Consider the following 16,223-nt stretch of genomic DNA (forward strand, 5'->3'; position numbering starts at 1 on the left):
ATGCTGGAGTGGCTCGGTCATGTTTTTGGAATGCTAATGCAAAGTTTTAAATAATACATGATGAAAAAACGAGTTTAGGGGTATCCATTTTATTTATTATAATATATTTTTTATATTGTTCGGTATATTTTTGTTTCTGTATTGTATTTATTAGAGCCATATGTCTTTTCACACCATATCTGTAAAGGATATCCCGTCGGTTGGTATTTATATGTATTTATAAGATATTTATATAATAACTATTATAAAATGTTATAAATATTCTTACAAGATAAGTTATTGTTATAAATATATTTGTTACAATTTTTATATTTCATTTATATGTACTATATACAGCCATTCCAAACTTTCATTTAATCAAAATTTCTAGATGTATTGTGGCCGTTCGGTCCAGCGTCTGCTGATTTCAACCAAATCAAACCTCAGGAGTGACATAAAGCAAACCAACAGCAATGTGAAAGACTGACCGCATGACAAGACAAATGACAACTGTTAACTTACAAAAAATAGATGTGGAACTTTTCCTAAATACATGTAGAAATATTACTGTTGTATTGCGTCAAAGTAAATATGAACTTGTTTTCTTTGCAATATTTGAGGTCAGAAAAATACAGAACTGTTATATTCACCTGTTTCTCTAGTTTTCATTTTCTGCAAATAAACAATATTTTTATTCGATTTTTGGCAGAAATATTGTTAGTAGGTTATAAATTGAAACAAAAATGAGCATTTGATCTAAACGCATACTTTGAAAACTGAAAATAACTTTGATATTGTCTCTTAATTCTTTCCTTGGCCGAATGTGTATACATATATACAGTATATACCTAACGCTAAACCTAAATAGTCACTTTGGATAAAAGCTGAACACTATCCGAAAGTGGAAACTGAATCGCAACTATTGCCGTTTTTGCATTTATTCCTATATTCATCATCGTTGCGATCCAGTTTCTTCTTCCAGTTATAACTCTCTCAAATTGATCCAAAGGACACTGAATCCCTCCCCTGGTGGTCTGACGTGTTGAACTCAATGCTCTGTATTAAACGATTGCAGAACATAACTGATGTAACCGATAGCTGTCTGTGAAATCGTAAAGGTTCTGATCCACCTCTGGTCCCCATAACCTTCCACTGAACCACCAGGAGACGTTCAAGTGATCAACCAGAGTTCATCTTTATTCAGTACTGAGAAGCGGGTCAGTCTGAAATCAGACATAAGTGGAGCTGTGCTCAAAAATATTTAGTTGACTCAAGTATCTCGAACAAAACTCTGCAATATCTTTGAATCATTCAGTGGCTTAACCCAGCGATCTGTACTGTGAACAGACTGTGGGCGGGTTGTCTGAGGTACGATAGCATGATGGGTTTGTGTACTGAGACTCAGAATTCTGTCTCGTGTCATTTATTCAGAATCTCGAATGCTGAGATGCAGGAAGTTATGAGAGGTCAATGTGTCAAGGTCGCACCTCTTGTTTCGGTGTGGGATGTTTAATAGAGCTTCCGTTTGTGTACACACGGAGAGGTTTAAATGCTCTGCAGTGCTTTCTGTTATTTGATAAGGATTGATTTCAGCGATCAGGGATTCGGTTCAGGACGAGAGATGAGCTGGCAAAATCTGATCTTTCTCTTTTTCCTGGTTTTCTCTTTACTGCTTATATCATTCCACTCTCTCTCTCTCTCTCTCTCTCTCTCTCTCATGGCTTTTCATGTTTTCCTATCCAATAACTGCCTCTATAAATTAAGTCCTCTGCGAGTGACACCGTTTCAAGCGAAGCATCCGCAAAAAGACATTTATTGCTTAATGCCTGTCAAGCCTGCTTAAATCTGGATCCGGTGTGCTCTTCAGCATTAGTGCGGGGTTATGCTACTGTGAGCGTATTTAATGTTCGACGCTGTGTTTTTTATGTGCGAGTATTTTAAATCAGTCAGGAATGATTGCTACGTTTTCAGATTATCTTTATACTGTGTATTACTGTAAACCCTTTATCTCTCTCTCTCAGGTCCATTTGCTGTACGTTTGTATTGGCAAAGCAGTGCAATAAGAGATAATGTACAGTCGGCCTAACTGAATAAATGGACTAAATATTGATTTGAGCTGAAAATATGATATTATGCGATAACAAAGAGACCGTTGAGTGAAGGGAGAACTTGAAACTAACGCAGTTATGTACAATCAAATGGCTGACAGTAAATTATTACAGGGACTGAAATGAGACCGAAAAACTAAAATAGTAGTCAACATTGACTACATTTTATAAGGATTAAATACTTATTACGTAAAGATTCATTGTTAAATTAAATGACCGAGTTTTACAACAATCTATGAATAGGTCTTATTAAAGATTATTTTAAAATATTTGTTTATAGTAACAATAATATCTGCGCATTTGACCGAAAATAAGAATATGCAAGTACCCCGTCATTGCTCTCTCTCTCCGATCTGAATTCTCAGCGCAGACAGATAAAGACTGTTACTGTACAGCTAACAGAGACTCATGGGAAATCTCTCCCATGAGCAGACAGCCACAGAAAGGAGTCTTTGAAGAAAGAGAGATAAAGCGAGTCTTTTGGGATTTCTATAACGGTAGAACATGTTGATGTGTGGCAGCTGTTGATGTTAGGAAGGGCAGTGTGGTCCCTTTATTGGTTCATTCGTTACAATACCAATTTCTTCATCCTCTCATGCGTTTCCTGTAGCTGGAACATATCTGCGTCTCCGTCTCCCCGCAACCCTCCTTCCAAATCTCCTCCATCGCTGTTCTCTTTGCGTCAGTGAGACTTTCAAAAGTTTCAGCAGCACTGTGACTTTCAGTTCCTGTAAGAGAGCCGTGTGAGGCCGTGTAATGATAGCCTATCCAACGCCATCTGTCTTACATCTGCCAGTGGCGGCCCTTTGAGAGCCGTGATGAATCAACGCACTGATGGCATGGAGTTTTGGGCTGCTGAGAAAACAAATAGTACGTTTTTTTAGAAAGTCACACCAAACAAAGAGGAAGAAATCACTGGAAAACTGAGAAATGGTGTCGGGGTTTATTTATTAGTTAATCACTGTGTGCAGCAATGTGACACTTTTTTTACGGAAATATTGATATAGAAATTCTACAGTGAAAGAGTGTTACAGTATAGACGATTCACATACAGTATAGACGATTCACATACAGTATAGACGATTCACATACAGTGTAGACGATTCACATACAGTATAGACGATTCACATACAGTATAGACGATTCACATACAGTGTAGACGATTCACATACAGTATAGACGATTCACATACAGTATAGACGATTCACATACAGTATAGACGATTCAACTAAAGTATAGACGATTCACATACAGTATAGACGATTCACATAGAGTATAGACGATACACATACAGTATAGATGATTCACATACAGTATAGACGATTCACATACAGTGTAGACGATTCTCATAAAGTATAGACGATTCACATACAGTATAGACGATTCACATACAGTATAGACGATTCAACTAAAGTATAGACGATTCACATACAGTATAGACGATTCACATAGAGTATAGACGATTCACATACAGTATAGACGATTCACATACAGTATAGACGATACACATACAGTATAGACGATACACATACAGTATAGACGATTCACATACAGTATAGACGATTCACATACAGTATAGACGATACACATACAGTATAGACGATACACATACAGTATAGACGATACACATACAGTATAGACGATACAACTAAAGTATAGACGATTCACATACAGTATAGATGATTCACATACAGTTTAGACGATTCACATACAGTATAGATGATTCACATACAGTATAGACGATTCACATACAGTATAGACGATTCACATACAGTATAGACGATTCACATACAGTATAGACGATTCAACTAAAGTATAGACGATTCACATACAGTATAGACGATTCACATACAGTATAGACGATTCAACTAAAGTATAGACGATACACATACAGTATAGACGATTCACATACAGTATAGACGATTCAACTAAAGTATAGATGATTCACATACAGTATAGACGATTCACATAAAGTATAGACGATTCACATACAGTATAGACGATACACATACAGTATAGACGATTCAACTAAAGTATAGACGATTCAACTAAAGTATAGATGATTCACATACAGTATAGACGATTCACATACAGTATAGACGATACACATACAGTATAGACGATACACATACAGTATAGACGATTCAACTAAAGTATAGACGATTCACATACAGTATAGACGATACACATACAGTATAGACGATACACATACAGTATAGACGATTCAACTAAAGTATAGACGATTCACATACAGTACAGACGATTCACATACAGTATAGATGATTCACATACAGTATAGACTATTCACATACAGTATAGACGATACACATACAGTATAGACGATACACATACAGTATAGACGATTCAACTAAAGTATAGACGATTCACATACAGTATAGATGATTCACATACAGTATAGACTATTCACATACAGTATAGACGATACACATACAGTATAGACGATACACATACAGTATAGACGATTCAAATAAAGTATAGACGATACACATACAGTATAGACGATTCACATACAGTATAGACGATACACATACAGTATAGACGATACACATACAGTATAGACGATACACATACAGTATAGACGATTCACATACAGTATAGACGATACACATACAGTATAGACGATACACATACAGTATAGATGATTCACATACAGTATAGATGATTCACATACAGTATAGACTATTCACATACAGTATAGACGATACACATACAGTATAGACGATACACATACAGTATAGACGATTCAAATAAAGTATAGACGATACACATACAGTATAGACGATTCACATACAGTATAGACGATACACATACAGTATAGACGATACACATACAGTATAGACGATACACATACAGTATAGACGATACACATACAGTATAGACGATTCACATACAGTATAGACGATTTCAGCGGCAACAACATAAACAAATGCAATGTGGCCCAAACTTAACACAGACCTCTGCAAAGATCAATAACTGTTGAGTAGTTCTGATTAATTAATATACAGTCAAATATTAATGTTAATATATTTCAATATCATTTAAATATTAAATTAATTGCTATATCACTAGCTGATAACCAAACACAGACTAAAAGTTAACTTCAGACCAGGTGCATACGTCTGATGAAACCGTCAATACATCTGTAAATTATTTAACGACACGTTTAATTTTACAGCTAAATCATTTTAAATATCTGATGATAAAAAATGAAAATATGAATGGCCATACAGTGAAATAAACAGTGAAGATTATATATGTGCCTTTACAGTGAATACATTTTTTGGATGGTAAAAAAAATCTTAAATTTGATAATAAAAAGCAGGAAAATGTGTTCCCATAATTCCCATAATAACGCACTTCATAGCTGTTTAAATTTAAATGACTTTTATTTTGTATTCCTATGTAATTTATATAACACTAAACAAACTGTATATAGCATTATACATTTGTAGAGGAAAAACTGCGGGATTTTTTAACCTACTGTTGCACTCTACCTGTTTAAATTTGAATGACTTTTATTTCATATTCCCAAGTAACTCTTGTCGAACTAAAAAATATACTTTAAACAATTTTGCCAGCAGCTTTCTTTCCTTTGCCCCAAAAGGTGAGGCTATTCCTATCAAGAACACAATCCTGCCTCGTGCTGTGTTAATTTCTCACCCACTACACCTGATAAATGATCAGCGCTGCGTCCCAAATCCACCGGCAAATAAACCTGAATAAACACAAGGCCTGCGCATGTAATTCCATAATCCTCTTCACGTACGTCCTTCCTCGCCCGTGCACTGCCAACCACAATCGCCTGCTCACCCGCGTGGCACCGCGTTCAGAGGTGACCCCTGCTTTAATGCACGCAGCTTACTGATGTCCAGAGGCTGTGAGGTGTGAGAGATTACAACGGCTTTGGTTTGAGATTTTCACTTGACCTTACACGCTCAATGCAAAGATTGTGTGAAGGAGTCAAAAGAGTGATTGAATAGACGAGAGTGTGATTATGGACACATTCTGACCGCTGTATCTACAGCGAGGTCAGACTCATTCAGTTTCCCTTCAGCTCTCTAATCTGCACATTTTTATGTTTTTTTTTGCAGATCAGCTTTTTCAAAAGCAATACATTTTTTACATTTAATTTTGTTACATGGATAGATATCTCTATTAAAGCAATAAGCCCCGTTACAGTGCATGCGGAGTACCTAAAACCACCCTTAGCAGTTATAAAACACACTGCTAAACACCGCCTCAATTGCTTTTATAAAACGGTTATTCCATATGCGTAATAAGGTTTCATAAAGTTAAACACAGCAAATAAGATGTAATTATTTTAATTCTTCCGCCAAACAAAGTCGTTCCTCAGAAACAGGCGTGCCTGCAACAATGTTAATATACAGCAAAGACAATGAAAAATATGCTTAAAGTCAATTATAAATAAACAAACAAATAACTTTCACTTTCATGTATAAACAAAAATGTACAAAATATAAACAAAATCTCAGTTATTGAGCAAGTGCAAAAAAATGTGTTGAAAACTTTCTTTAACGTCCTGATTTGCAGAAGTAAGTTTATAATAATATTTTATAATTTCAGCTGTTCAGTCTGATTTAGCGCGAAATGGGAGTTTGATGTCATTTGAATTTTATGTTTTAAACAGAGATAACTAACTACTTTACTAATGTTTACTAATGTTTTTTATTATATTTATCAACTTTTAATAATAATGAAACGAAGACAACAATGAAACTGGTTCTACTAAATGTCAAACTCATGAGTCTCTCATTGTCGCCCCCTGTAGGTGCGGTGGACCAAAACGGCAGGCAGCGCCTCTGACAAGTTCCAGGAAACATCCATCTTCAACGAGACCTTACAGATCCCTAACATCCAGAGAGTGCAGGGCGGTCGCTACTACTGCAAAGCTGAGAATGGGGTGGGGGTGGCTGCTATCAAGTCCATTCGCGTAGATGTGCAGTGTAAGTGTTAGGGTCACGATCCCTCCCGTTCCCGACCTGATCCCTCCCTCAGTCCTGATGGAGGTGAATCAGTGTGAACTCTCCAGAGCTTCTGTCCCGTTGTTGGTTTGGTTGAATAATGAGAGTACTTGGGCGTGCAATTTGCGTGGGTGGTTATGGAAAACAGGAGCGGAAACAATGCTTAATTGAGCTGCCAAGACAAATGAGCAAACGCATTAGCTCACCCACCGGTTTTTGGGCAGATTTAATAAGCAGTGATGGATAGACATATGGGTTGCGCTGGACAGATTCGCCTGGAGAGTTCTGGTGAATGAATTGGATGGATCCTGAAATCGAGTTGAAGTGATAGTTCAGCCTGGGTCACACTCTTCATGTGTGAAGTGAAACCCTGCGGTGCTGCCCAGCATCATTGACCCACTGTCCCACTGAGCCAAGGGTCAGGTCAGCGGCTCCAAGAGCCCACACGAAAAACCCAGAGAAACCACACACTCAGAATTCCCTTAACAATCACTCTTTTCTTTATTTTGTTTTTGGTCTGTTAAATTCAGTTCATAAAACGTGAGTACGTGTGCATACACACAGCACGAGAGAGAAAACAGAGCAGGAAATGGTACATATAAGCATTGCATTTCCTGATAGCACACGTACATCTCATCTCACACATCTGCAAAGACGTATTATTTGATTGTTCTTTCATATGCAATACGTCTCTGAGATGTTTCTTGTCAGATGTCATTTAGACATCTAGAAGATGCCTTTTTGATTTAGAATGCATGCGAAAAAATGCTCTTTCCAAGACGTTTTTCAGATGTTTTCCAGTCCTCTAGATCTTTAGCATATATCTTACAGTTGTACCTGTGCTATCTGGACAAAAACACAGCACAAGAGAGACAGAACAGAGGAAAAACTGTATATATTAGCATAGCATTTCCTGATAGCACACATACATATTATAGATGTCTATTTGATGTCTGCAGGATGTATATTTTTGAGTGTTTGCTCAGCTGCAATACGTTTCCTGTCAGATGTCATATAGACAATCCAAAAATGTCTGTAAGATGTCTATGATTTAGAATGCATGTAAAACTGCTTTCTCCAAGACGTTGATCAGATGTTTCTACACAGGAGATGTTTTCCAGATCTCTAGCAGACATCTTACAGACGTACCATACTCACTCCACCAGCCCTAGAATACAACTTTACAAAGCGCTTCTTTTCTTTTCCAGTTTTAGCCTCCCTGTTGCAACATATCACAACCTCTCTCAGAGTGTCCTATGCTTAATTTACTCCCCACCATCCTCACATATCAAGACTCGGTCGGCGTTCTCCTTCTCGCCCCTGTGTTTGACCATCGCACGTCTCCCGAGCCCCCCTCCGTCCCTTCGGAGGATGAATGTGTTGTTCCGCAAGGTTCCCCAGGGGCGGATGATAATTGTGTAGCAGGTAAACAGGGCAGTCTGACAGCCGCTCTGAGTGGAAACACTTTTGACGGGTGATGTTTGTTCAATTTTCCCCCACCGGCTCCCCGCGGCTCTCTGGATGACTTTAGGAGCACAACACCGGCAATTAGACTCAGTCGTTCCGGAGCGGCGAGGCACGGACCACCCACTCACAAACACACACACAACCCCCCTGTCCAAACCCTATTATAGAGAGGAGTGAGAGAACGACTCGAGCTGTGAGATTTAAAGGTGAGAGGTGCAGAAGGTGTGAGAGATAAAGATAGAAGAATTACAGAAGCAGCACTGAGAGGAGGAAGGCAAAGGCTTGACAATACGACCCTCGAGATGACCTTCTTTTGTACGGCTGAATAAAACATCCACCCTGCTTTTATGTCCCTTCGCACATGGGAAGAGCGACGCGATTGAGCTATTTAGAGTTATTTAGTTTGAAAAGTAATGACAAATCTCTCTCATTTTCTTGTTCCGTAGCTGGTTAAGAGCTACGGCCACGGCTGGTTAGATGTGTAGGCCAGGATTAAAGAGACTTTGATATCACCAGTCACCGTTCTGTTTGTTGTGCTGGAACTGTTTGCTTGGTTCCATGTCAGCGTATTTGGCCTATTTAACCTCGTCCTGGCACACACTACAGAGGCAGACAAACTTAGTTAGCATCGCAGAGAGAGAGGGAGAAAGAAATGTGCAAATATAGTTTTTTTATTCGGCTTATTGGTGTGCAGTCGATATTTGGTGTCTATCAGACCTCGCCCCTGATAGCACACAAATCTGTCCGACTATGTAATGTCTGCATTTTAATCTGCGAGACATTTTTTTATACTGCTCATCTGCAATACAGTACGTCCCTAAAACATCTCCTGTCAGATGTCATATAGACATCTAGAAGATGTCTGTGAGATGTTTATGATTTAAGTAGATGTTTTTACACAGCGGATGTTTTCCAGACCTCCAGATCTTGAGCAGACATCTTATTGATGTACCTGTGCCATCTCGGTGTCACACCGACACAGTCTCAAGGCTTTTTACAATTTAGCAAATTGGTAGCTAATCTAATTTTTACGTTTTTGTCAAATCTGCTTCTATCCTAGCGATATTACAGTAAGAGATGGCCCTTACATGCTTGCTTTTTTCTCTAATAATCACGTGTTTGAATGATTCCCACCGTACATAACACCCTATGAATTAGGTACCTTCTCCTGTGAGATTAGGTAGATCACACATGTTTCTTAATGGATGATAACACATTCTTGGTTTCCAAAACAGGTAGATGTAGCACATGGGAGTAATGTGTGTTCTTTACTCGACACATCTAAAAATGAAATCTCAAAGCGACCAAGAAAGCGTACAGTAACTCATCGCAGGTGTTGAGTTGAGTTCCCTTGTAAAGAGTGAAGGAAACAAATCTTCCACTTCAGTTCTTAGATGTGACAGAAGTGTGAGAACCCATGAAGCACATGAAGACATTTATCTGACACACAGACACATATTCAGCAGGTGGGTCTTTGTGTGGGCATGTCAGTCTTTGACCGTGACACTTTGGCCAGTGAGACAGTGGGTAACTGTGTTCTGGGATCAGCATGCCTCTACTGTAGAGATGGACTTGGTTCAGAGATCCAGTTCTCACCCTTTTAATACTTTTGATGATAAACTTCAGCTCAGGTAAGACGTTCTTAATTATTATAGTTCTTTTAGGGCAAACGTTGTATTGACGTTTCCAAAACGTTTCTGCAATCAACAACACACCAACGGTAGACTCCATTCGTGTTTTTTGTGCACTATACTGTTTTATAGAAAATGTTTTCATTACAAAATGTTGATGATGTCATTGTAACATTTGCATTATGATTTCGTCGTCCATATTCCTGAGTATTGTGTGATCGGTCATCTGGCCAAAGCCTTAAACTTCACTATTCATTGGCTGCCTTGCAAGTTATGCTGTTGCCTTTGGGAAAGTAAATCTGTACAAATCATTTTTTTAAGTATAATACAAGCACGAACTACGTATTACGTATGGGATTACGAAGACTTCAGATGGGCGACTGCATGAGGGATGTTTATGTTGCCTGTTTGTTAAAGTATTGATAGCGTTTGTATGTGACACTCGGATGAAATAAGTATATTGCATTGACATACAAGCATGTGCATACCCTAATGAAAACATTCAATGGATTTACTTTAATGGTTATAATGGGAACTGTATTGGACTTATTGGAATCTACGTATAATGGTGTCTACTGCTACGTGACGGATTCTGCATAGGAACCAATAGCACACATTTCAATCCATTGGCATAATGCCCAAAACACACCATAAAAAATATTTTGTAATGGTTTTAATGAAAAACGTAAATTGTTCATCATTGTTTTTTAATGAAATCCATTTGAATGTTCATGAATGTTTATATTTCAGCACGGTAGCTAGCAGGTTCAAATACCGTTGAGGATTCGGCCTTGGATAAAAAACATTTATCAAATTTCAAAAGCAGACTTTGACATTCATGAGAATGACAGTGTGTGACATTGTGGTGAAATATCAGTAAAGCAAGACACTTTCTCTATCACTGTCATCTCGGAGATCTCATACTGTATGTGTTGTTTCTTAACGTGTGTATTTGTTTGACTCACTTGTTGAAATCCACTCGGCTTTTGCTTGTCTGTGGGGTGTTTGGTTTTGCTGGTCGAGTGCTCTGATTCTGGTGGAGTGTGTGTGTGTGTGTTTGCGTGCGTGCGTGTGTGTGTGAGAGTTGGCCTCCAGCCTCAGCCTCCCTGCTCACGCCAGAATCTGGCGTCATAATACAGTGCACAAAAAGCTCCTTGTGCTGAAGACATCGCAGAAACACGGGAGGAGAATAAAAATGAACTCCTGACTCACACATTTCAACCAGCGCAGACACAATACACTAAATCTGAGTGCGGTAATTGGCTTAACAAATGACAAGAATTCCCTCTTTCATCACAGGACTTTAGAGAGGTTTCTGTCTCTTTCATTTACCGTACACGCACAGATGTGTTTCACTGCATGAGTTAAGATTCATAGACTTTGTTTTTATAGCAAGCCAATATTTTTTTCTGTGCTGCAATCTTCCCACAAACCTGTTTATTAAACCCGCAAATCATTCAATTTAAAACTGAAGTAATGTGCACCAAAATAAGTTGTATTTAAAAATTGTACTTAGGTAAGATTTTTAATGTGTAGTTTTAATCCTTACAGGTATGCTGTACAACCTATGCGGGGCTGTTTTAACCCATTGCTAGGTCATATAGTATATTTACTGTACATGCAAAAACATTAAGAGATCATTCGAAATTTAATGTGTTGTATTAGATGCATTGTGGCCATTTCAGTCAAGCGTCCTCAGGAGTGACATAAAGTCGTCCAACAGCAATGTGAAAGACTTACAGCAAGAACTTTGAAAAAAATCCAGGTTGTAACATATATATTTTTCAACTTCTCCTAAATACGTGTAGAAATATTACTGTTGTATTGCTTAAACGTGAATATAGCTTTTGAAGTGTTTGCAGAGCATCTCTTCTGCGATTTTGACGTGTTTCTCCAGTTTTCATGTTCTGCAAATAAATGCAAATTGAAATTTGGAAGAAATGTTGAAAGTGATATTTTGCCTAAAAAAACACTCCTATAAGTAGTTCATTCAGAAAAACTAAAAATAATTTTGAAATGGTATCTTAATTTTTCCGTCGCTTCATTTATACAGATGGTTTCATCTTAACAACTTAAACAAACGCTCCTGCGCATGTTCTCTTTTGTGACCCCAACTGAACTTCCGGTCCACAAACAATCGAGCGCCTGTAGATTATTCTGATGACAAACAAAGAAACAGAGAAGAACGTTTACTTGGCTAAACTTGTCTCTCCAATATTTGGAATAGACTGCGATACCAAGCTCAACCGCTAGATGTCAATGAACCAGACGATTTGTTTAAATGCGACCAAATTACAGGACCCATTCAACAAATTGTTCATTTAATAAAATAAACATGTAACAAACTTCAACAAATCGTAAAAAAAGTTTAATACAATTATTAGACAGTAATATAATAAAAATGTATGAACATTAACTAAATAAAATATAAATAGTTATATTATTAGACACTAGGCAAACACAAACCGGAAGTTAACTGGGGTCAGGCGCGACCTAATGGTTGGGTAGGTTAGTTGTCTTTTTACCCAACGCTGGGTTGAAAATAACCCAACATTTTGAAGAGTGTAGTCAAACCAACACACACACACACATAACGGCACTTCTACTTCTCTGCTTGAGTTGAAGGTACATTATATTTGACCTTTGGGTGAATATGATGGTTCGTGGGCTAAATCTGAGTCACTGTGCTTTCTTTAGGTCCAGACAGAAGTGTGTGTGTGCGTCCACGTCTGATTTTCCTAAAGGGCATTTTAGATTGAACCCCAAACCAATTAACTCATCGTATCTTTTCTGTTTTTGTCACTGTAGCGTTTTTTAAGACACGTCTTATGAAGAGAAGGAATGAAAGTGCAGGACTTTGCAAACCTGCACACAACAGGCAGCATATCTCTGAGCCGAAAGAGAGACGGTAAATGAGTCAGTGACATCAGGAGGTGAGAGGCGAGGAAAAACCCCTTCACTCGGCTTCTCCGTTGAGTTTAGGAGAGATTGTGTCACTATCTGAGCCGTCATCTGCATGCGTTGTTTTTTCACTCTTTGACCGTATTCTAATATCCGCCCTTCAGCTCGTTCTTCTCTGACTTCTCGGCCCATGACCCCCTCGCTGAGAATACGATTTCAATCCCGTACAAAGCTTTTTTTCTAATTGGCTGATTTGGGTGATGAAGGGTCCACCCCTCACCTATTTTTTTAAGATGTCACCTGAAGGCATGCATCCCCCACCGTGCGGAGCTGCCACGCGGAGCCTCGGCTTCCGCCTGCCGGTAGACAGCAGGCTGCGATGAAAGAGAATGCTTCACTCCACATAAAAATTTCATACACCTCTAATAAATATCTCTTGGCGGTCTAGATGCCACAGTCTCCTTCAAATGGGTGCTGGCTCGTGCAAGCATGTTGGAATAGCGAGCTTTGGTTTTTCATCAAGAACATTTAGTGTTGAGTGAATATTGGATGTGGATTCGTAGTGTTTGTTGAATTAAGTTTGGTGTATGAAAGGGATAGTTCAACTACAATCCGTATAGGACTTTTTCTTCTGTGTAGAAGATATTATGAGAGATGTCTCATGGGTTTTGTTTCTGTACGAGGAAAGACAAATTTTGTTCGTTTACCAGTGTTGTTTAAAATATCGTAATCTTACTTTTGTGTTCTGCAAAAGAAAGACATACAGGTTTGACATGAGGGTTAGTGAATGATGAAATGAGAGATTGATGGCAAGGTGATGTTGCTTCATCTGAAGTAAATTTTAAATTCGATGTTTGCACATTTTGTCTGAAATACATGATTTTGATAATTCAAGAGATGAGAGAAGCAAGAAGTCAGTCAGAGAACAGCTTGGCTCCCCGATAAATGCAATAACGTGAAAAATGAATAATGAATCAAAAAGATTTGCCCTGCAATTTAAAATCTTTCCTTTTTTGCCGTTGTGAGATGTTAAACGTGTCATTGATGTGTAATCTCTCAAGCTCGTTTTTTTCTTGACTATCTCACCTGCGTTTTAAACCTTGTTATTCAGACACGGACTGTGTCTACAAAGCCACAAAGCCAGAGAAAACGAATGTGACAAGGCCTCTGCATTCCCTTAAAATACCATTATGAACCACAAATATTTCTATTTTACATTTATTTTAATTTGGATTCACGGAAGCTGGTAATAATGGTTTGTCATTTTTCTTGTTGGGTCGGGATTTGACCCAAAATTATATCAAAATACTTTGCGCTATTTGGGTCTGTTTATGTTCTTATTTGTTTCGTGTTTTGTCATCTGCCATGTTATCTGTTATGTTTCGTTTATTATACGCTACTGTTACAGGACACACGTGACATACGACTCAAAACATCAGACTCAGCCGTTTAGTTGAGCAGTGCCGAATCACAACTCGCATAAAGAAAATACCTTCGCGGATCACCTGCAGTTGCCATTACAAACTGAGATGGCGACAAAGGGGTCATTCTTACAGACAGCCACTTTAAAATGATTAAAAATAACATGAATGATTCATTTCGCAGATAACTATTATTATAAGAAACGCTTGTTTTTTTGCTGGATGAAAAAAGCAAACATAGCCATAATTGAAAAATACTAATTTTGTCATAATTTTTTCACCCTCTTGAATTTCAGGAAGAATGAATACAGACTTGAAATGACATAAGGAGAAGTAACACGTGAGATTTTTTGGTTCCACAAAGAACCATTCAGTCAAAAGTTCTTTAAAGAGCCTTGTCTTTCTTACCATTGTTGTGAAACTGAAAGGTTCTTCGGATGTTAAAGGTTCTTTATTGAACTATTTAGACAAAAAAGTAATTCTATGGCACCGCAAAGCACCTTTATTTATAAGAGTGTAGCTCAGGAGATTTGATGGAGGTTGTGTTTCAAGTATCAGTTCAGTTTCAGATACATATGAGACTGCAATTGTCTGAATGCATGAAGAGTATGGAAGTGTAAAATGAATGTAGATCTGGATTTGGGTAAATTTGATGAGAAATGTTTGAGTTCATATTGAGATCTTAAATAATTTAGATCTCTGAATGCAGACTTGACCAATCTGAGCTCGGCTTGAGATCACTTCTGAAACTCCAATGGAGACATTTGTGAGATAAAAAATATATGAAAATATATGAAACACACGAGACTACAACAAATAATTCCATTTGCTCTCCATTCGATCTCAAATAAAGATTTTTTAATTATTTATTCTTTTTTGTTAAGGAGATCATCTTTGTTTCTTCTTTCTTATGGGTTGCATGATGCATTTAAAGGCATGTTTTTTTGCAATAAATAAAATTTGAGACATCAAGGTTACACAGAACCAGAAAATAAGATAAGATGACGATTATTTCTTTAGCATGTAGAAAACCTTAATATTGCAGCAAGGTGTATAACTACTGTGAATATGTACCTGTGTGTCCCGCTCGATTCTTTGATTTTTCTCTTCCTCACACTGAAACCTTATTACTCAGATCTGGTATGATGCGAGAGAACAGTCCTTACATCAACTCATTTATACTCATTGTTATTTGCATGCGAGCTACTCTGAGATCCAAATCAACATCTCTCTTTTCTGTCCTTCACAGGCCACGTGTGTGAGCTTTATAAAGATGCGTAATAACTTTCTGTCCGCTTTCATGTGTTCTGGCAGACATGTGTTTTATTGAAAAATGAAATGGGAAGCTGTAAGCAGAGAGAAGCTCTTGAAAGGAACACACCACCTTCTGCCTTATGAAAAAAAAATGTTTTTCAGAGCTCGGGGCTTCATTCATCAAAAAGGTACTAATGTAAAACGCAAAACAACAAGCGTCTTTCTGTTGGATGAGAGACTCCAGTCTTCTGTAAAGGAACTTTCAGAGACTTTTAATGGGAAAATAATTGACACTGTCTGTCTATCTATGGTGTTTCTGTGTGTACGGTTGTGTTCTCTGAGATGGAGTTGTCAGTGTGAAGCTCCTCTGTTGGTCACCGGTAGCCCGACATGTGGATAAAAATAGACGGCAGATGCTGAGAGGGTTCGCGGTAGGTGTAAAGGTCAACATTTTTTTGT

The 16,223-nt window shown here is 38.0% G+C and overlaps 1 protein-coding gene across 1 annotated transcript in view; it reads left to right on the forward strand.

Annotated features, from left to right (window-relative positions):
* Window positions 1-16,223, forward strand: part of mdga1 (MAM domain containing glycosylphosphatidylinositol anchor 1) — a gene marked incomplete at both ends in the record, with an annotated part of 131,773 nt that overhangs the window by 41,349 nt on the left and 74,201 nt on the right. Inside the window, one exon of the mRNA XM_079473932.1 lies at window positions 6,898-7,072. Within this exon, the coding sequence (XP_079330058.1) occupies window positions 6,898-7,072 (175 nt within the window). The remainder of the gene's footprint in view (window positions 1-6,897; window positions 7,073-16,223) is intronic.

The sequence above is a fragment of the Barbatula barbatula genome, assembly GCF_947034865.1.
Source record: "Barbatula barbatula genome assembly, chromosome: 14".
Classification (NCBI taxonomy): domain Eukaryota; kingdom Metazoa; phylum Chordata; class Actinopteri; order Cypriniformes; family Nemacheilidae; genus Barbatula; species Barbatula barbatula.